The sequence below is a fragment of the Misgurnus anguillicaudatus genome, chromosome 3, assembly GCF_027580225.2.
Source record: "Misgurnus anguillicaudatus chromosome 3, ASM2758022v2, whole genome shotgun sequence".
Classification (NCBI taxonomy): Eukaryota; Metazoa; Chordata; class Actinopteri; order Cypriniformes; family Cobitidae; genus Misgurnus; species Misgurnus anguillicaudatus.
In genome coordinates this window covers 9,975,360-9,999,138 of record NC_073339.2, presented here as the reverse complement: position 1 = coordinate 9,999,138, position 23,779 = coordinate 9,975,360, and the positions used below count along the sequence as shown (strand labels likewise).

Below are 23,779 nucleotides of genomic sequence, written 5' to 3'. Positions count from 1 at the left end.
TAACGTGATTTCTCGTTACCGTCTGCCATTTTTCACTTAAAGGGAGAAAATTTAAGTTGACAAAAATAAACACTGATAGTTGATAAACCCTGTCCAGGAAAAGTGTAAATAGTTTGTCATGAAATCAGATGGTCATTTATGTGTCCCTACAGTGAAATGCAATTCAAAGAAAGAGAGAATGATGATGCAACCTTGAATCATCTTCTTACGGAAATCCATTGACTCACATGACTTGTGTGTGAATATGACTTATGTCGTGAATATGCTGATTAGGGATGTTACTTTAAGTGTGTCATATTAAATTATCATTTTAAATCACTACACCAAGTGTCTCCAAGCTTTTCCAACCTCTAACCTGTAGAATCATGGCGGCACAAAATGCCGACTTCCACGTAAGGGGACCCACAGTGTATGTAGATAAAAAATGTCTCGTTCTAAGGTAATAAAAACATAACAGTTCATTATAAAAAAAAGGTCTTTATACACCCCTCATAATATAGTTTTGTATATCATTTTGCATTTCTGTCAAGAGATCCTTTTAAAAACTACACACTGCACCTTTAATTGCTAACACTTAAAAAATTTTGTTTTGTCAGCTTACATTTTCTCACTTTAAGTAACTTGTAAAAATGTATTACATTGGTAACACTTAAAACATTTTGGCTTAATGAACTTCAATTTTTTACTTTACTCTTTCGCCGCATTAAAAAAAAAAATGTTGCCAGCCAGCGCCTTGATTTTCACAAGAGTTGAATGCCTTCCAGAAAATGTTCTTCATTCTAAGGTAATAAAAACAATAAAGTTGATTATGTAAGCTCTATATACACCACTGATCATATTGTTATGTGTATTATATTACATTTTTGTCAAGACATCCTTCTAAAAGTTACACAATGTACCTTTAAAGTGAGAAAACATTTTAAGTGTTCCCATAAAGTAATTTTTTTAAGCTAATCAAACTTTCGCTTTTTTTACAATGAAGTACTGCAACAGTTCAATACACTTTTGCCCTGTGTCCCAAATAGTATTAAATTGGATGAAGTATCTACTGTTTAAAAGTATATTCTACAAAGTATTGTATGTTAGTGTGTGTGTGTAGTATATATTCTGGAGATACTACATGAGCAATATTTTAGTGATGTGTTCTGTATGTTTGTCAGCCTATAATGTACATAATAACTGTAAAAATAATTTTTCAGGTGTTGTTAAAAATTTGGTGCCTCACAGGTATACAAATCCCTTCCTAAATAGTACATGTAGGATCATGTTTAAGGGTACTGTCCCAGCAACAGCTTACCCTTTTTCTGAGAGTGTAATTATATTACTTAAAAAGTCCTGCCTGACTTATAATTCATCAGTATCAATTTATTAACTCTGCTCCAGTGGCCTCATGGGATAGAAAAGTGTCCATCCAATGTACTAAAAACCATTAGGGGTTTACTCGCATATATTTTGCATACGAGGTTTTACACATTATACGTATGCATGCTAATTTTACTTACATAAATTATGGAAGTATCAGACACAGAGTCTTATGAGGGGGACTGAACAGATTTGAACATATCTGCACTGTCAAAATAAAAATGGTCGAAACATTGCCTCAGATTGTCAATGCAAGTTGGTATCATTTGAAAATGCCCTAATACTTTGGAAACTTTTACATACTTTTGTTGTTATTTTTTGTTGTCTCTTTTATTTATTTTAACACAAAATTTGCTCTATCATGAACTTATTACCCAGATCATATCATATCCTGATGTTGAATATGGTTATACTACGCTACAACTTTGATGACTTATTTAAGGCCATATTAAATATTAAACGCTATGTTTTAAAAACTTTACAGAGTCTGTGAAAACAAGACAATGCTTTTTGAGCCATGTACAGTAATATTGCATAACCTGAAACATTCAAACAGACAAATCAGTACACAGAATCCATTTCACCAATGTGGTATATAAATATTACATAAAGCAGCCGGCAACACATGAGCACACAAACCCACAGGCTTTGATCCTCATCTGTGCCTCTGTAAAAATAGAGAGATACAGAAAAACCGTCTGGATAGACATAGCAGAAACACTTCTGATTTTATTATCTCTACAGTACAGACTCAGTTAATTTTTTCACATCGAACAGATGAATGTGGGTGTTTGTGTGATTCATGCATATATACACTTAATGCACAGAAGAGATGAAAATTGGCCTTTGTGTATCTAAACAATAACAGTCACAAACACATTTTCACAGCTGAGTTAACCTATATAATATAAAGGTTATATAGTACGCACAGAAACTTCACAAACAGTGATCCTGGAGGAATTATTTTATTTGGGATTATTGCTATTAAACTGTGGATGCCTTGCTGACATATCTTTGCAGATATATGACCAGATCATGGCACCACGCCTTTAAAATACCCTAAAAAATTTGTTGTTTTAATCCATGATTGGATAACATATGGACAACCCGTTTTTACTTGGTCCAAACTTATATTTTATTAATAAAATTAAAAATAAATTAATATGTAGATGCAGGTGTATCAAGTGACCTTAAATTTTAAGGGACAGTATCCAGACAGGGTTTGGATGAATCCAGGACTATGTTATATTAGGACATTAAGGGGTTTTTTTTACAAACAAACATTACAAAAGGTCAATACTGGTGGTGTGCATTTTGATACAAAACAGTGGCACTGATAATGTCAGTACAAGTTGCTTTCAAAATGAAGGCAGCTCAAACATGCATTTAAGTCTGGGATAAACCCTGTCCAGGAAACCGTTACCGTCCCATAGTAGTGTAAATAGTTTGTCATAAAAACAGATGGTCATTATGTGTCCCTAAAGTGAAATGCAATTCAAATGTGTGAAATTTTGCTAGAAAGAGGGGATGTTGATTCAACCTTGAATCATCTTCTTACGGAAATCCATTGACTAACATGACTTATAATCTGGCATGTTGTGAATATGCTGGTTAAGTGTGTCATAATAAATTCACATTTTAAATCACTACACCAGGGGTCTCCAACCTTTTTGTGAGCAAGGCTAAAAATAAAAAGCCATGTATTAAGGTCATCAAAAAAAAAAAACTCTAAACCTTTAAGCCCACTGTAAACACTTTTAAATGCACCAAATCTTCATCATACATTGAGCTTCTCTTAGATTAAAGCATCATTACAAGAGTAAATACAGATTATGTTCATGACTAATTTAAAAGCCCTATTACTGTAAATAAGTCAATAAAGGATGGTCTATTATGAAACCCCCTTATTTAAGAGTGTAGTGTCAACAATATTACAGTCCAGGGTTTTTTTTTTCAGACTTTTTAGTCGATCCCTGTTGACCTTAATTATTTGCTTGAAGTACCCATTGGGATTTTAAGTACATTTTCCATACTCCAAAACTATTTCTTTTTCCATCCATTTTAATTTATTTTCATATAGTTTACATAGTTATTGCTATAATTATGTTATTTGGTCTTCATCTGGTAATTTTCTTTTTATATTAGTTCATAAAATCTGAACGTTTGCATGAAGTCTCAGTTTTATAAAAAATGTAGTGCTATGTAATCGTGACAACATGTAAGTTAAACAAATTAAATATATATGTTGTTAAAATTATTAATTGATTAATTAATTAATTGGTATTTTTAATTAATAAAATTATATACATTTTATGGTTTAATTGTAATTGATTATTGTTTATCAACTCACAAACCCCATGCAATTCCTCCGAAAACCACAAAGGGTTCACGAACCCCAGTTTGGGAAACTCTGCTGTAGTCCATCCATTATAAAAACCACACTGCCATCTAGTGGCACCTTAGGTGTAGTGCTTGTACAGTTTTGTATAAACTTAATAGTTAAAGGATTAGTCAATTTTCTTAAAAGAAAAATCCAGATAATTTACTCACCACCATGTCATCCAAAATGTTGATGTCTTTCTTTGTTCAGTCGAGAAGAAATTATGTTTTTTGAGGAAAACATTGCAGGATTTTTCTCGTTTTGATGGACTTTAGTGGAGCCCAACATTTGGTACTTGGCTCAGCACTTAACGTTTTTTTTCAACGGAGTTTCAAAGGACTATAAACAATCCCAAACAAGGTATAAGGGTCTTATCTACCAAAACGATTGTCATTTTTGACAATAAAAATAACAAATATACACTTTTAAAGCACTTCTCGTCATGTAGATCCGGTCGTGATGCGCCAGCTGACCCCACGCAATACGTCATGACGTCAAGAGGTCACAGAGGATGAATGCGAAACTTCGCCCCAGTGTTTACAAGTGTGTTGAAAGAGGACCGTTCCTACGTTGTTGTATGTCAACTGATACTAATTAATGTCTTTGTGGCAGTTTATTGTTTAAAATGGTCCGCAAATGTGCGTTTTATATATGTAACGTGACCTCCCTACGTCACTACGCATTAACGTTAGGTCACGCTGGACCGGACTTAGACAAAAAGCTGTGGTCTAAAAGTACATATTTTCTATTTTTCCTGTAAAAAATGACAATCGTTTCGCTAGATAAGACCCTTATGCCTCGTTTGGGATTGTTTATAGTCCTTTGAAACTCCGTTGATAGAAAACTGTTAAGTGTTGAGTTAAGTATTAAATTTTGGGCTCTATTAAAGTCCATTAAAATGAGAAAAATCCTGCAATGTTTTCCTCAAAAAACATAATTTCTTCTCGACTGAACAAAGAAAGACATCAACATTTTGGATGACATTGTGGTGAGTAAATTATCTGGATTTTTCTTTTAAGAAAATGGACTAATCCTTTAAAGTAAAAAAGAAATATTATTCATATTAATGTGATGATGACGTCGTGCTTTTGAGGTCTAAATTCAAACATAAACCAAACTACCAAATGTAAAAACTTCTATAGCTAAAGATGTGTATAAGTGGGGGTAGAATGTATATTATATTATATGCACATCTCAATAACTGCATTTTTTTTTAAAATACCAATTTAAAGGGGCCATGACATGAAAATCTGACTATTTCCATGTTTAAGTGCTATGATTGGGTCAACAGTGCTTCTATCAACCTAGAAAATGTGAGAAAGATCAACCCAGTAACTTAGTTTTGGTAAACCATTCTCTACAAGCACATGAGAAAATAGGTTGTTGAAATTTGGCTCTCCTTATGATGTCATAAGGAGCTCTTATTATGATAATACCGCCCCTTAATCTGCACTATCCAATCACAGCACTGCCATTTAGTGCAGAGAAAAGGAAAGAGAGACAGAATAATTCACAGCACAATAGGCTTTATGCCCAGCTGCACTACTTCCTGAACTTCAGCCAGCTCTTTGTTTCCTGTCTGCCATTATTGGACAAACTAATTAATAATGGTGTGCCTCACCTCAGTAGTGACAACAACAATAATCAGACACACCTGGATTAATCAGTTTGTCCAATAATGGCAGACAGGAAAAAAGGAGCTGGCTGAAGTTCAGGAAGTAGTGCAGCTGGGCATAAAGCCTATTGAGTTTCAATCGCAACAAACCGCTCATTTGCATTTAAAAGGAAACACCCAAAACGGCACATTTTTACACACACCTACAAAGTGTCAATTTTAACATGCTATTATAAATTATCTGTGGGGTATTTTGAGCTAAAACTTCACATATGTGCTCTGGGGACACCAAAGATTTATTTGACATCTTAAAAAAGTCTTGTGCCATGGCCCCTTTAACAAAACTATAAGTAAAAACAATCATTTATACAACTTTGGCACTAGGTGGCAATGTTGCACAGTCTGCGAAATTAGTTTTTGGCACTCAACCTGCATGCTTTGATGAAGACAATAAGAAAGGTTATTCATATTCATTACAGTAGTGATTACTTAATTACCCATGTTGAAACATCCTCTCAAAAGCTTTTATAGACATGTTTTGTTTAATGTAATTGCTTAAACCATCATTTACTTTGGTTTGGCACCAAAGTCATACCCTGGCACAAAATGTCCTGTCCTCTCAGTCTATGTACCCGCTTGCATTTTACAAGGCATGACTATGATGAAGTGTGAAAGTGTACTGCGGGTAGGCTATATTAAAGTGGTCACTGTGGTATCATGGGAGTTATAGAAAAAGGTAAGATAGATTTAAACAGCTAAATGATAAATATTGATAAATTCATTAAGTAGGGCCTATAACAATGCACCTGTGGGTGCTGGATGTAGAGATAATTATGCTCAGTCAGGTCTGGCTTCAATAGTTAGGGCGTCGACAGAGATTACATTTTTTAAATAACCATCCAGCGTGAGATCCAAAATGAAAGATTTATGTAGGCTTATAGACAAATGTAGAAGGCCACTAATAAAAGTTTATATTCTTATTCAAAGATCTATAGAATTTTGTCTTTCCGCTAAAAAGCAATCATTGCTTGTAAGTTTTTTATATATTTTGAATAGTAAAGAATGGTGGTCTAAATATCCTGCATTTGTAATTTGCCTTACTAAAATAAAATCAAAAACTCATTTGTAGGCCTACATTTTTGTTTACCTGTTTGATTGTTTAAATTATTAAAACAATAATTAAGTTATTTTTTGTTTTTTAATAAACTTCTTAGAAATTAAGATAAAGGTTGTTAGGTTATTAGGTGTTTGACTTCATAAAGGCGCTGCGCAGAGCGATCGGCGTTTGACATCACAATACTGCGTACACAGCTTTCGAATCGCTCTCGCGGTACTTTGATGTCATCCGGCGATCTCTCTGCGCAGCGACAGTGCAGCTGAAGCGTAAAGCCTTCAGTCAACGACACACGGCCATAATATCCAGCAGCTGCTCCAGTAGCACCATCAAAGAAAAGCATAATCAATACACCCGACGACAAAACCAGTAAGTATCTGCTTTCCCATCGTTTCGACCAAAAAGCGTTTATTTATTATTGAGTAATCGCGTCGTTTTACAGACGTTTTCGTCGTCAACCTCTGGACAGTGGTTATAACCGCGATTAGATAAACGCAGCAGTTTTTATTGATTCCTCTTTATTCCCTAATACAAAATCATTTTATGTCCTTAAATGCGTCGTGATATGAAATTATTGGCGTCATACGTTTTGACGTAATGATTCAGTGAGTTTGCAGCTGTTGTGTAATAATGTTTTATTATGAGCCCATAATAATAATGCGATTCGTAGGTTTGACATGTTGTACATTTAAGCATTTTTACATTTGAGCACACACGTCATGTAAACAATTTAAATGTTTAATTGCTTTATTTACCCACGGGCCACGATACGGTTTTAATAAAGACGTTGTTTACAGTCAGATGTGCCCAGTTTATACATCATCTGGTCATCCAAGCCTCAAACCCTACATTGCAAAGATGATCATCTGTAATGCCTCACATATCTTATCGTGCTGTAGCTTGGGCATCTTGAATAACCTTTTTACTTGAATAATATGTATAATTTGTTTATTTTATACAAAATAAAATTATGAAATTTTATGTACGAGTATTTGTGAAGAATTGGTCAGAGGTCTGGACAGATAGACCGAAAGACGAATAGATAGACAGATTTGTTAACTATTATTATTCAGATAATTGTCATACATTTAATTATTATATGTTAATTATTATTATTATATAATCTACCTTGAATGGATGGATGGATGGATGGATGGATGGATGGATGGATGGATGGATGGATGGATGGATGGATGGATGGATGGATGAGTAGATTCTATATGTTTCAATTAATATTTGTAAGTTGATGGACGGACGGGCGGACAGACAGATAGATAGTTAATATTAATTGTTATAATTATTGTATTTAGTTATTATTATATAATCTACCTTGGATGGATGGCTAGATAGATAAATTGATTCTATATGTTTCAATGTATTTATTATTATTGTTGTATTTAATTATTATTATTATATGGCTGGATAGATAGATAGATAGATAGATAGATAGATAGATAGATAGATAGATAGATAGATAGATAGATAGATAGATAGATAGATAGATAGATAGATAGATAGATAGATAGATTATTGTATTTAGTTGTTATTATATAATCTACCCTGGATGGCTGGATGGATGGATAAATAAATTATATATGTTTCAATGTATTTATTTTTATTGTTATATTTAAATTGTTTAGATAGATAGATAGATAGATAGATAGATAGATAGATAGATAGATAGATAGATAGATAGATAGATAGATAGATAGATAGATAGATAGATAGGTGTTTCAATTCATTAATTCATTATTATTTGTAAGTTGATGGATGGATGGATAGATGGATGGATGATGGATGGATAAATAGATTCTATATGTTTCAATTTATTGATTAATTATTATTCATGAGTTGATGGATGGATGGAGGATGGATGGATGGATGGATAGATAGATTGATAGATTCTATATGTTTCAATTTATTGATTAGTTTATTATATAATCTAACCTGGAATGGATGGCTGAATAAATAAATTCTATATGTTTCAATTTATTGATTAGTTTATTATTCATGAGTTGATGGATGGATGGATGGATGGATGGATAGATAGATAGATAGATAGATTCTATATATTTCAATTTATTGATTAGTTTATTATATAATCTAACCTGGAATGGATGGATGGATGAATAAATAGATTCTATATGTTTCAATTTATTGATTAGTTTATTATTCATGAGTTGATGGATGAATGGATGGATGGATGGATGGATAGATTGATAGATTCTATATGTTTCTATTTATTGATTTGTTTATTATATAATCTAACCTGGAATGGATGGATGAATAAATAGATTCTATATGTTTCAATTTATTGATTAGTTTATTATTCATGAGTTGATGGATGAATGGATGGATGGATGGATAGATTGATAGATTCTATATGTTTCTATTTATTGATTTGTTTATTATATAATCTAACCTGGAATGGATGGATGAATACATAGATTATATGTTTCAATTTATTAATTATTTTTTATGAGTTGATGGATGGATGGATGGATGGATAGATTCTAAATGTTTCAAGTGATTGATTAATAATTATTATTGTTATTATTGTATTTAATTATGGCTGGCTGGCTAGATGGATGGATGGATGGATGGATGGATGGATGGATGGATGGATTCATAGCCTGTTAGAAAGGAACGAAAAACCTTAAATGTTTTCTTCACTCGGTTAATGAGTGAGACACGAGCGACTGTGCGCGTGCACATGCACACCGAGTCATAATGACACAGAGTGAAATTAACTGAGTAAACAACATCAGAGCAGAGACCGCGGAGACAGACATAATGGAAAGATATTAAATACAGACTAACAAGTGCTAAATAGAAAACATCACTCAAGAACACATGCAGTAAAATGCAAAACTTCTCATGTAAATGATACTACTGTACATTCTCCATTCAAACTCCTAATTCCCAAAGATGAAATTATATCCTCACGATGAAGTACAATATGTTTTCCAAGAGTTTCCACCCAAATGGCATACACATAATAGTAGATAACTAAAGTAAAAGAAAAAAACATAATATTTCATTTCATACCATTTCACATTTAGTAGAGAAATTAGATGGGGATTAGATTTGAGACCCCACGCTTACACCACAAAGAAAACACATTTATCTTTATTGGCCGTACTTACATTTTTCTTATTACTCTAAGTAAATAAGGTACAGTTTATAGTACTAACAAATCTGTTAAATCGCATTACTGGGTGTGCAAAATGCACCAAAATGCAGGGAGTGGCACGAAGGCTGCTTTTCAAGGATCCTTTAAACCAAGACAGCTTTCAGCAGAGATTGATGACGTGGCAGCCGAGATATAGACATATAGTAGCTACCTCCATGTTGTTTAACCCTTTGACATTTAAATCACTGAACTACACTTTTAACCATTCAAGGTCTAATGTTATGTTTAGACTTTTGACCCTTACCCATGTTTAGACTTTTGACCCTTACCCATAATCATCATGTCATTGTGTCTTCTATATATGACAACATTTATTTGATATGGGTGGTGATGCACTAAATACAGTACTTTTACAAAATGTTGTAACATAATATTGGAAAAAATCTAAGACATTCTTGCTTTGGTGTGAAAAGAATCAATAATTCATACAGGGGTAATGAATCGGTCAAATTTTTATCTGTATTGTGACCCAAATGTCTATTTCTGTGCATTTTTGCCAATCTACATTACAATCTGATCTCATTTCAGACATGGTTAAGTTAGGCAGTAACCTGGTGGAAAAGGTGGAGAGACAGGGGTCACTTGAGGATGGTTTCGACAACATCCCCCTCATCACTCCTCTGGAGGTCAACCAGTTACAGCAGTCTTTCCCCGACAAGGTGATTACGATGCTGATTATGCATTAGAGGCCAGAACCCACACATAGATCCATATTACAGACCGCAGTGGCCTTCTGTTGTTCATTACCGTCCGAAGAACTTCATTAAGCAGAAGAACGTCATTGGAGAACCAAGGTAACACTGATACCATCAAAGACATGGTAGAAACCACCATGTTAGATTCTAGCAGCGTGGCACTAAAGAAAGATTTCATGTGACACCATCAAGATATTCAGTGTCGATGAATATGATACACTTTGTCACTGTAAGAATTACAAATGCTTTGCAAAGCATCTGCACACGCACAGACTCTTCTCCACAGCATCACAGATGGCTTGTGTCTATTCTTGGCTTGGTGGGAGGCAAGAGTCTGAATTTAAATTAGTAATGATTCATCTATAAGATGACTAATTATGTAGTATAGGAGATCTTTACATTAAAAGAACACCCTGTTTGCTGGTATACATTGGTGGGAACAAAATCAAAGCAGTAAAGCCCAGTAATCATTAAACGTTGAAGTCATCCTATAAAATAAATCATGAATTGGACTAAAATTGGAGCAAGGCTTGGTTGGAAGTGTTGGTTTGGTTAGAGCCTATTTTGGTTCTTTGAAGAAAGAGATATTTGTCACAAATCAGTTGGAATTGACCCAAAAATGCATTCTTTTTTTTTTTTTACAAGGCCCTGAGTAAAGTCTGTTTACGAACGTACGCACACGGTCAAATGCAGAGCCTTGCAAAGCTACTTTATTTGACTCATACGTGTATGTTCGAAGTGTGCGCATTGCGAAGAAATGTAACTCTACATTTTCCTTTAGGCGCATGTGCGACCTACACGTAACAATGTACGCGGGTTTCAAAACTCCGGCGGTTAGCATACAGTACACACGCACTCTTCTGATGACGAAAATTGCGCCACACGCACTGTTCACGGCCCCTTACGTACAAATAAAAAATGTAGGTTTATATTATTTCACATTTTTCTGTTGATCAGATGGCCATGTGAGCTAATTCAACAATACTTTCTGTAAATGAAGTCTGTTATTTTAATACCTTTTGTGTTTATATTAATTCTTTCTCTTTATTCTTCAGGTGATTGTGAAAACCACAACAGAATATCAGCTAAAGGAGAAGAAGAGGAAGCTGTATGTCCCGAGCACTAAGAACCTGAACATTAACCATTATGATGAGTTGCCAAAGCATTTCATGGTAAAGCAACACCACCACATTTGAGATTAGCTTAGCTTTTTTGAAAATATGCTCATTTTCCAGCTCCCCTAGAGTTAAACATTAGTTTTTTACCGTTTTGGCTGTACCACTATTAGCATAGCTTAGCATAATCCATTGAATCCGATTAGACCATTAGCATCGTGCTCAAAAATAACCAAAGAGTTTTGATATTTTTCCTATTTAAAACTTGACTATTCTGTAGTTACATCGTGTACTAAGACGGACGCAATGATATTACACAGTGACCGAAAATATCGTTGTGTAATATCATTGCGCCTGCTGCAGACATGGTACAGCAGCAAAGTCCTTATTAGGCCAGAATGAGAGTATAGTTCCTAGACATATCAGCCTAGAAAATCACAACTTTTAATTTTCCGTCGGTCTTAGTACACGATGTAACTACAGAAGAGTCAAATTTTAAATAGGAAAAATATAAAAATTCTTTGGTTATTTTTAGGCCCAATGCTAATGGTCTAATTAGATTCAATGGATTATGCTAAGCTATGCTAAAAGTGATACAGCCAGACCCGGAGATCAGCTAAATGGATTCCAAAAGGTAAAAATTAAATGTTTAACTCTAGGGGAGCTGGAAAATGAACATATTTTCAAAAAAAGTGGAGTGTCCCTTTAAAGTCCCTGTGAACAGGAAGTCAACTTCCATATTGTGACGTATTTCAGATTGAAACGGAATACACTACAAAAATAGCAGGCATGGCTTGTGTTTTCCACTGTGAATTGATTTGATATAGAAAAGTAGGCATTTAATTTAGAAATGGAAGTCACAGCAGACTGACAGTCGGAGGGGGCGGGGTTATCGGATGCTATCATCATCAGAGAAGGATCGCCACAAGAGGGCGGAAGTAAATTTTCTGATTTTAATTTAAGTTTATAAGGGCATGTGAACTTATAATGACCCACACGGATAAATTGTTTATAATGAACACTGCAATATTCCATAAAAAATAAGAATCGTCCGTTTTGATTTCATGGGGACTTTAACTTTACACTATTCACACTCCACAGTTGTGCCAGATGGACTAGAGCAGGGGTTTTCAAACTTATGTGTCAGCTGAACCCTCTTGACCTTAATTATTTACTTAAAGTACCCCCTTGAGATTTTAAAATTAAAATATTTCAATAATTTAGTAGCACATTTGCATTTTTTTTTTTTTTTAGTTTTTATCAGTACTTAAATAGTTATTGTTATTATTACCAGTTATTGGACCTTCATCTGATCATTTTCTTTTATTGGTATTTGGTACAAAAAAGTGTGTGTGTGTGTGTGTGTGTGTGTGTGTGTGTGTGTGTGTGTGTGTGTGTGTGTGTGTGTGTGTGCGCGCGTGCGCGTGAGTGTGTGTGTACCTGGTAATTATCATGTTGTGGGGACCAATTGTCCCCACAAAGATAGGAATACCAGTATTTTTGTGACCTTGTGGGGACTTTTCGACGTCCCCATGAGGAAACAAGCTTATAAATAAAACAAAATGATGTTTCTTGAAAATGTGAAGTAGGAGATGGGTTTCTGTGATGGTTGGGGTTAGGGAATGGGGTAGGTAAGGGGAATAGAATACAGTTTGTACAGAATAAAATGCATTACGTCTATGGAATGTCCCCACAAAACATGGAAACCAGAATGTGTGTGTTTGTGTGTGTGTGTGTGTGTTAGGAATGGGACGGTATGAAAATTTCGCATGATTATAGTGACCAAAGTTATCACGGTTATCAATATTATCATGGTTTTGTTCAAATGAGATGGGAATGTCCAAAAAGAACTGACACACACACTAAAAACATTTGAACAACTTTTATTTTTGAAAATCACAATTTAATATTTCATGTCCCTACGCACCTAACCGGAACTCACAGGTGTGCGACATTGGTCTTATTAATATTTCATGTCCCTGAAATTATTTCTGTGGTAAAAAAAATAAATAAATCTGTTACTGTTTATAAAGTTTACTGTGAATGAATACAATACATTATCCCTTAAATGCCTTCTTGTGCAATAAACTATGTTGCATGTGCGCGCCTATGTCAAACTGATTCTGTCTTCACAGGATTTACCACGAGTTTTCAAAATCACGGTAATCTAACACGGTTGTAATGATAATTAAATTTTAAACAATAATACTAACTGTCAGGACATTTTTCGTGGTTAATCGGGAAACCGGTAATCGTCCCATCCCTAGTGTGTGTTTTAGTATTTTTGTAAGTGTTTTATTCAGAGTTTTATTTAAAAATTATTAATTCGCATTTTATGTTTGAATTACTATTGATTTGAACTTACAAACCCCCTGCGATTCCCTTGCAAACCACCAGGGGTTCGCAAACCCCAGTTTGGAAAACCAAGGAATTCCAAATGAAAATATGTATGTAAATTTGATGTCTGTCTTTTCATGCTCATTGCACTGATCGTGATAATCCTGACTTTCCTGGCATGCCTGCTTCTGTTTGTCATGTATAAAGCGCTATGGGATGACCAGCTCGGCTGCCCTAAGGGCTACGTTCTTCAGGTACCAAAACAATACAAAATATCTGTGATTTACTTCATGCACCTCATACATTTAGAAACAATTTACATTTACGCATTAAGCTGACATTTTAATCTAAAAAGAAAATGTTTTAAATGTTTTTAGGATTAACATTATGTCAAATGAACACACACACAGATTCAACACTAATTCAATGGGTGTAATTGAATCACATTGACCGTGATATCATTTGCACGAAAAATCTAAATTTTCTTGGTTCCATATGATGCTCATTGGAACATTCTCAGATCATGGAAGGAAAAAATGGATCATCAGTGTCTATGGCAGTAAATATTGTTATTAAAGCAAAATAATTATTAAATTCAACATTTCAACATTGTTTTTCCGTAATATAATTTATAACAAAAAAGTTTAACATAAAAAATTTTCGAAATGGATGCATTGTCACGCATGGTCTCAAACCCGCTGTATATGATTATCATATATTTCACATTGTTTTTGCGGGTAAGCTATGCTTAGCTGCAGCCCCTCAGTCTGGCAAACAGCATTGAAAGTAGTGCATTATCTGCGGTGGAGCGTAAGAATGTCTTTAATTAGTGTTAGCCGTGACTAAACTGTGATTAAGGCCTGCAGGGGCTTCCACCTCTCCCCCTTTGATGCAGATACCAGTGCCGTAATTAGCGTGCCGCACTAATGCAGCGTTGCTAACTTGAAGAGCGGGAAAATTGCCTCTTGTTAAGCTGGAATGAGGTTTATGGAAGCCGAGACATGTTGACATCTATTGACTGACGTCTTTCTGTCGCGAATCGGCATTATACTTTTCTATTTTGGATGTTAGTTGGGATGAGTGACTTTGAAGACAGAATTGTCACTTTAATTGTCAAACAACAAAATTGTAGTGGAACGCATAGAGAACGTTTCAAAAATACACAATAATTTAATCATCTCAAATATTAAAAAACACCACATGATTTTTTTATTTGTTTATTTTATGCATTATTTTGAGCCAACAATAAGCTAAAGTTATGATGATGATGTATAAAATGAGCAATAAGGTTATAAGGTTAGCAACATTGTCAGAAAAAAAGGTTTGTTTGTATATGTGACAAATTGTTTATTTGACATTAAAGTGCATGTTTGTATGATTTTATGGGGCGGTTTCCCAGACAGGGTTTTAGTTTGGGACTAGGATAAGCCCTGTCCGGGAAACCACCCCTTAATGTTCTTCTTTTTGCTTTAGATTTTAATAGATTTCAATTTAATAATAAATGTAGTAAATGTACATTGTTTGTCTTTTGTTTTATTAATAAAAAAATATTAATAATGTAAAATAAAGGCGTTGTTAAGGGGGACATATCATTAAACATTTTCCATGTTTAAGTGCTATAATTGGCAGTTCTTCTATCAACCTACAAAATATGAAAAAGATCAACCTAGTAACTTAGATTTGGTAAACAATTCTCTGCAAGCGTTTGAAAAATAGGTAATTGACATTTGGCTCCCCTTGTGATGTCAGAATGGGATCTTATTATATTAATACCACCCCTTAATCTGCACTATCCAACCACGACACTGCCATTTAGTGCAGAGAGAGAGAGAAAGAAATGAATGACAGCACAATTGACTTTTAATTTCAACAAACCACCATCAGTGTTTGCATTTCATCAGCTTATTTGCATTTAAAAGGAAGGGCACACCCAAAAGCGGCACATTTTTGTTCACACCTACAAAGTGGCAGTTTTAACATGCTATAATAAATTATCTATATGGTATTTTAAGCTAAAACATGACATACATACTCTTGGGAAACCAATTATTTATTTTACATCTTAAAAAAGTCTTGTGAAATGTCGCCTTTAAAGAATTTTTATTATTAAAGATTAGCTAAATATGTTCTGAAACGTACTCACTAAATTGTGATAACTTTGCACGCAAACTTCTTTGACAACCATTTCAATAAAATAAATGAAAAGGTTTTGACCACCATTACAATATTCACTCAAACAAAAAATACTTCCAACCAAGCATTGGGTCAAAAAGGGACGAACCCAGCCGTTGGTTTAAATTAACCCAATGTTCATATTTGACCCAACAAAGAGTTAAAACCAGTGTTTGAAGGGGGGTCTGGGGGCTCTTGGACCTCCTATAAGCTTTGAGGGTCCCCTGTTTTTGATTAAAATATAAATACTACATGCTGCGCTGCCACAAAGCGATACTGTCCATTATTTGTCCCAATTTCACAAAGTAATTTAAAAGATTTCTGTCTGAAAAAATCTAACTCTCAAGTGCACCTCACGCTGTTTTCTGGAGGAATTGCTCGTGGATTATTTTCACTATTTATTATATTTAGTAATTTTTACGGTTGGGGCTTTAAAAAAATTGTCTCAAACTATTATTTCACACTAATTTGAGGGGTAAAAAATGGTTAGGGTTTGTGTTAAGGGTAATTTGGGGTTTCTTTGATTAAAATGTTGATCCAGGTTTAACCAGTTCTTGCCATTAATATAGCTATAGATACTTGAATGGCGTAAAAAAGAAAGAAACAACCCAGCATAGGTTTAACTACAATCCAAAGGGTCGGTTTGTCCTTTTTGACCCAACGTTGGGTTGAAATTAACCCATAATTTTTTAGGGCATTGTTTTCCCCAAATTGTGGCAGAATATCTGCAGTACACCCACCACAAATCTTCACAGCGATGTCAAAGAACAACCATTTTAAAGAAACTTTTTATAGTCACAACTTTATTTTTAGGATTGTATAAAACCTTTTGCCGTTTTTCCATTGCATAGTACCCCACGGTTTGGTTTGGTTTGGTTTGGTTTGGGTCAGGTCGGGTCAGCTTACGTCACTTTGGCGTGGTTAGCTTTTCCATCGAGTTTAGTAGGGTGATTCTCACGAAAACTTGGTTTTAAAAATGTCAAGCATGAAAATGTAAAAATTGCTTAAATTTACTTTTTTCCCACCAGACATTGAAAAACAAAGTCTGGAGTAAATGGGAACATTAATTTAAAAACTTTTACTTATCATTTAACACTCTTTGTAACATAATTAAAAAAATTAGTCCTAAAAAATCTCATTACCGCAACAGTCAGAAAACATCAACACTGACATATTTTCAAAATGACATGACAAACCTGAAAGAACATAATTTGGAGATTCTGCACATGCATTTAAAATCAAAGTATTATGCTTCTATTAAATTAACATTTAATAAGCATCTGTTGCGGTAATGATAATCAAAATGTCGTGTAAGCATTCTGACAAGACAATATTTCAAATTAACTGTAAAAAAATGATCTTATCTGGTAGCCATCTTGAAGTAACTGGTCCATGTGCTTGGTCACTCAAAATCAAACTTTATTAAAATTCTGTATGTGTGCTTAAACGGTTCTCAAAAAGTGTTGCGGAGGATGAGAACATCAGGCATGGACACATCATTTTCCTAATTTTCCTTCATTATTATTATACATGAATATTCAGTAAATATTTTTTCTGTCATCTAAAGTAGTCTAGCAAAACATCCATTTATTTTTTTCTTAATATTTTTGTGTTAATTTGATTAAATTACAACATAACGCATGTTCAAACACAGCCGGACACATTGCGGTAATGAGAATTTCAGCAGAAAATGAGATAAAATTTACAATTATAAATTCTTATGTTGAAATCACACATTGTGCAAGGTAGAACACAGTATTGTGTTAATTCTGATGCTTTTTAATGTTACTATATTACACATTTTTAAGCTAAAATCATTAGTGCCGTGGTGTTTCAATGGTTTCGTGAGAATCACCCAGTAACACCTCGGAGTGGGAGGGATTATAGGCGTGTCGTTATATTTGCGCTGCCTACTGCTGTGACATCATACAAGTGAGAGCGTCGTTGTACATTCCCAAACATTCATTTATTTCTCAGTCCACCACAAAATTAAAATTGACCACCACAAATAGATGTTTGCACATAACGTTTATTACTACCTCTATCTCACATGACAGTTTCTGTACAACCGCTGGTGGCGTCATTCGATGCACTCCGCTGAACATCATTTAAATTGCATTTAAGCATATATGCGCACGTGAGCGTCCCGAATGTGCCGCCACAAACTGCAAGTCTGGAAAAAACTGGAATGGTGTCCCTGATTCTCAACCTGTGGATGTTTTTCATCGCTAAAAGGGAGTTTGGGAACTTATAGCAGAGCACAGATGACAACATGTTTGCTCGAGAAAGCGCAAGCTAGCATAAAGGTAAAGCTAATCTTCTACATTAAAGGGATGACGCTGGTAGTGACGATTCTCTCTGACCAATCAGTGATCTGCAGTGTTTTTGCGTCACGTTTGGTATCAGGTTGGATCGCTTGGAACCACAACCGAGGAGGTACTAAAAAAAAGTATCGGGTACTACATACTGCACCCAATGGAAAAGCTCCCAAAAGTAAGCTGACCCGACCCAAACCGGGCCGTGGGGTACTGTGCAATGAAAAAGCCCCATTTGTGGTTTGGACCCTATAACAATGTTAAATCGACCAAACTGCTGATCTTTGTAACATCCTTCATCCCTGCCTGACCTTCTCATTCCTATTTAATATATTCCCATAAATAACCTGTATCTGCAAACCTCTGTTTCACAACCCAGCACAGTCACTGCAAACAGGAAGCTCTGGAGATGTACTACCCTGACCAGGTTTCCAGAGGCAGCCTCTACACTGCCATGACCCACCTTAACCAGGCCAAGAGGAACATCCCAGAGCTCTCCTCCCCATGGCTCCCCCTCATCAACGCTCTGAAGGAGGGTCAGAGAGCCAAGGGAGAGGGAAACCACTAATCAACGCAAGGGATCTGAACAAGAAAGGGCGGGTGACGGACGGTCAGGTGCGGTAGTTTACACTGGATGTTCGTTTTAAAGGGTTTGTGAGCCCAGATCACATGAATGGCAAAGATGACTGTGTATATGTGTGCATTTTGTGTTTAAGACCGAAAGGATTTCGGGAGCGGGACGGGAATCGCTATTTAGATTTAACTTAGTCTTTGAAAGTGCTTTGTTTAGTTGCGAAACTGGTAAACCTGAATCTGTTCAGCACTCAGAACTCAACTCATGATACTTGATAACCAGTTTAGATGAAACGCAGTATTTTGATCCTAGTGTCACTATGCCACTTACTTATGGCACATTTCACTGTGCCATCCTAAAGTTAATGGCACTGCTTGTAATTCTGCAAGATTAGTTAGGATTTAATTTAGCTTAGTGTAATAAACTGTGAATTGTGCCCTCGTGAACTTCAATACAACCATGAGGAGTCTATTGGAAAGCATTCCCAAAACTCTTGTAATTTCTTTAAATCGACTCGTAACTACTGATTGTTGTTGGATGTAAACCTGACAATTGGTTGCATTTAGATTCTGATGAAATGTACCATTGTATGTTTTTTATTTGTGTGTTGAAGGACTTGCACACAAAACACCAGCAGCCATTTAAGAGTTTAAGTAATGTTGTAAATTTTTCTCAAAGTTCAAGAATGTGACAAACTGCCTCACGAAGGTGCGTAACCTTTAAATATTTCTTGCGTACATTCGTCACTTACACAAGCTGTACTGAATGTATAAAGTGACACAATGGCTGTTTGAAATGTTTGTTGTATTGATTTATTGTACTCGGTATATATGCATTGCAATCTTTTTCATTTGCTATGAATGTTTGCGCAAATATTTATGTATTTATCTTATTGTTTTGGTATATGTCTTAGTTTCAATGCAAAATAGTTCCTGCAGATGATAAGCCTGCATAAATCCTGCAGTATTATTCTTCATATCTGTGACAAACTTTGATTCATTCTCTGTGTATGATAACAAAATAAAGGTTTCAGTATTCAACCATTCTTCATTCTGTCATTGAATTCATTTTGTCTACAGGGTTCCCATGCGTCCTTGAAATCCTTGAAAGTTTGTGAATCTGGGGGAAAAATTCAAGGCCCTGGGAAGTTTTTGAAAATGTACATGCATAGATACAGGTCATTGAAAGTTTTTGAATCTATTTTATGCAAGAAGTTTTCTGAAACAAATCCATATTATTCCCTGTGTAGTGTAGGATAATATCATAAAAATTCTAAACTGTTCGCTTTAAATGTTTATACCCTCTGTATGCGAATGTTGATTCATACCAAAATGCTTTTTTGCAGTTGTGTTTGACAATGAAAACATTCCTTGCTATATTTCCTGCGTCCATGTAACGTCGTCTTTGGCAATATTTCAGATAGCGATATACTTCCTGGCTCCCGCGTCACCCTGTCTTTGTCGTTAAGCCTCACCATTGGTTGAATTTGATATACACATTCACACGCACTTACACCTGGAGGCGTCCCCAAAGTGTCACCGCAGTGATGCAGCGTGTGTTCCCTCGAAAGAGGAAATAAGCAGGCATGAAAAGAATTTCAGATCATAAGTAAGATAAAGTGAAGAGTTCAAAAAGTATTGTATTAAATAATGACAAGAATGAAAAGATAACTTGACATTATATTGTAAAAACTGTCTAGTGACATCAGACCAAAATACCAGCATTCACATGAGAGAAAATGCTATAAATGCTGCTTTTTACATTATATACAGGGCTTAACAAGTTATTAAATCACCACCCAATGTAATAGTCCCACAACTGCCCAAAATTAACTAATAATTTTTTTAATGTTTCTGTAATTTTTAATCCAGCATATGTGTAAGATCCTTATACTCACAGTAGGATTCCCAATGTTAAAATGACAGAAAATAGCTTTTTATTATTTTATATATATAAGTGCTATACATCATTAAACACATACGACTGCTCACTGTGTAAAAATCTGTAGTGAAATCATTTTCATTTTAGATTTGCACTGAACCTAATAAAGTGTTAAAAAGTAATTATGTGGGAATTGCATAGTCAGCACACAGCTGGTGTTGCCAGGGGAACGGTTGTACATTTGACTCTGTCTGTTAAAGTGGCTGTGGGTCGAGCCCTGTGAGAAGTGTGTTTGTGTGTATATGTGTGTTTGTCACGGTAGGATCTTTCAAGCGCTGGCGCCAGAAGAGAATGTCTCTCATTATGCACCTCCCTCTCTCTCTCTCTCTCTCTCTCTCTCTCTCTCTCTCTCTCTCTCTCTCTCTCTCTCTCTCGCTCTCGCTCTCGCTCTCTCTCTCTCTCTCTCTCTCTCTCTCTCTCTCTCTAAATGTCTAGATTTGTATATAAATCCTTCTAACTCGCGGCACTACTGTGGAAGTGTGTCGATTATATTATGGACTTTTTAGAAAAAAAATTCCTAGAACAGTTTATTTTTTAACACTGCCATCTACAGGTAATTTTCCAAACGCCTCTAGTTATTAAGTTTTGAGACAGTTTTGTCTGATTTGTGTTGACATTTTGTTTTCTATTGTTTTTTATTGTTTTTTTTGTTTTGTTTTGTTTTGTTTTGTTTTGTTTTGTTTTGTGTTTTGTTTTGTTTTGTTTTGTTTTGTTTTGTTTTGTTTTGTTTTGTTTTGTTTTGTTTTGTTTTGTTTTGTTTTGTTTTGTTTTGTTTTGTTTTGTTTTGTTTTGTTTTGTTTTGTTTTGAGACAGTGTTGTTTTGTTTTGAGACAGTTTTGTTTTGTTTTGAGACAGTTTTGTTTTGTTTTGAGAGAGTGTTGTTTTATACTTGTTTTGAGAGTTTTTTGTTTTGTTTTCAGACAGATTAGTTTTGTGTTATTTTATATTAGTTTTGAGTATTTGATGTTGTTTTGTTTTCAGACAGTTTTGTTTTAAGACAATTTCTTTAGACAGATTTGTGTTTTGTTTGTTTGAGACGCTTTTTTTACAGTTTTGTTTAAAGGAACAGTATGTAGGATTGTGGCCAAAACTGGTATTGCAATCACAAAACTGGTAGCCAATACACAACATGACAACATAAACATCAGTTGAGGGCTGCAACTCCACTTTTTTAAATGACAATATCCTGGCCATACCACTGTTGTCAGTGATATAAGTATTTGAAATGAAAATGATTTCTTAATGTCTAGTGACATATCAGGGCCATTTTATGATTAATTGATAAATTTCTTTCTTTCATACTGTTCCTTTAAAGACAGATTTATATTGTTTTGTGACAGTGTTGTTTTATATTTGTTGTTTTGAGAGTTTTGTTTTCAGACAATTTTGTTTGAAGACAGGTTGTTAGTTTTGTTTTGAGAGAGATTTGTGTTTTGTTTGTTTTGAGACCCTTTTTTAGACAGTTTTGTTTGAAGACAGATGGTTCGTTTTGTTTTGAGACAGTTTTGTTTTGTATTTGTTGTTTTAAGAGTTTTATTTGTTTTCAGACAGATTTGTTTTGTGTTATTTTAAGAGTATTTGACATTGTTTTGTTTTCAGACAGTTTTGTTTTAAGACCATTTTGTTTGAAGACAGGTTGTTAGTTTTGTTTTGAGACAGTTTTGTATTTGTTGTTTTGAGAGTTTCGTTTGATTTCAGACAGATTTGTTTTGTGTTGTTTTACAAGTATATTATGTTGTTTTGTTTTGAGACAGTTTTGTATTTGTTGTTTTGAGAGTTTTGTTTGTTTTAAAACAGATTTGTTTTGTGTTGTTTTACAAGTATATTGTGTTGTTTTGTTTTGAGACAGTTTTGTATTTGTTGTTTTGAGAGTTTTGTTTGTTTTAAAACAGATTAGTTTTGTGTTGTTTTACAAGTATATTATGTTGTTTTGTTTTGAGACAGTTTTGTATTTGTTGTTTTGAAAGTTTTGTTTGTTTTCAGAGAGATTTGTTTTGTGTTGTTTTAAGAGTATTTTATGTTGTTTTGTTTTGAGACATTGTTGTTTGTTTGGAAAGTTTTGTTTTGTTTGAGGCTAAAGGCATTTACCCATGTGGCTTTTTTACAATTAAAACTAACCTTCTAAATTGGTTTAAATCAGTTTTATTTACAGCGCAACTACCAATTGTATATAAATATTCGGCTGTAGTTAAAATCAACACAGTATACATCCTTCAGCGTGTCTTCGAAAAGACTTGAAATGATTCCAGCTGTAAACTACCGCGTAGAGTATGCAGTTTACCGAGGCTGTAAATTACCTTACTGTGGACTGACAAGCGTTGACAGGCTTTGATTTTTTCGTAGACTTTCTGTTTCTATAAATGTTTTAACTGGGTTAAAAGTGTGTTCTTGTTTTAGTATGACAGGAGGGGGGTTATTGCTGGAACAGAAGAGTGGAAAAGCCTTCTGACCCTCGAGTTAGGATGACAAGAAAATTCCTATGTCATTCTCTAACGTAGTCCACTTTCGATCTGTGTTTGATCATGTGGCCTTCGAATAAAAGGCATATTGCAGCCATAAAGATCAATGAAAAATCAAGTGACTTACAACTGTCAAGACATAATAACCGCTGGCAGGCCTGCCACGACATGGGCAACTGCCAGGGTATAGCGTGTGTGTGCGTGTGCGTATGCCGTTTCTGTTTTTATTGAATGTGGGATCTGTTTTGAATGACTGTCTGAATGAGCGTCTTTAGGGCAACATTTAGACCTTGATTCGTTCGTGTACGACGGACTTGGCGCAGAATCGGTTTCCAAATTCTTCACTTTGCAGCAATTTATGCTGCAATGAAGGAGAAACCCGCAGAAACAAATATTTGAGTGTGCTGCATAATGAAATGGCTGTATTTCTACAGATGAAATTAAGTCGTATGGTCCGTTTTAACAAAGCTTGGCTTTGCAGGGAAACAATTTAGGATCTTTATTTTA

The 23,779-nt window shown here is 34.7% G+C and overlaps 1 protein-coding gene and 1 long non-coding RNA gene across 2 annotated transcripts in view; one reads left to right on the top strand and one right to left on the bottom strand.

The window, feature by feature from the left end:
* LOC141358977 (uncharacterized) overlaps window positions 1–23,779 on the bottom strand; it is a 68,501-nt gene that overhangs the window by 8,409 nt on the left and 36,313 nt on the right. The gene's annotated exons all lie outside the window — the stretch shown is intronic.
* On the top strand, window positions 6,702–19,917 carry caly (calcyon neuron-specific vesicular protein). The gene is made up of 5 exons (XM_055204562.2): window positions 6,702–6,840; window positions 10,193–10,323; window positions 11,415–11,531; window positions 13,952–14,065; window positions 18,678–19,917. The coding sequence occupies exons 2-5, from the start codon at window positions 10,195–10,197 to the stop codon at window positions 18,864–18,866; spliced, it is 549 nt and encodes a 182-aa protein (XP_055060537.1). The 5' UTR covers window positions 6,702–6,840; window positions 10,193–10,194; the 3' UTR covers window positions 18,867–19,917.

Bases quoted from the DNA above. Each gene is read 5' to 3' on its own strand.
- caly (XM_055204562.2), top strand. From the start codon at position 10,195: ATGGTTAAGTTAGGCAGTAACCTGGTGGAAAAGGTGGAGAGACAGGGG. The intron at 10,324-11,414 runs GTGATTACGATG...TTTATTCTTCAG, and splicing joins AGCAGTCTTTCCCCGACAAG to GTGATTGTGAAAACCACAAC. The intron at 11,532-13,951 runs GTAAAGCAACAC...TGTCTTTTCATG, and splicing joins AGTTGCCAAAGCATTTCATG to CTCATTGCACTGATCGTGAT.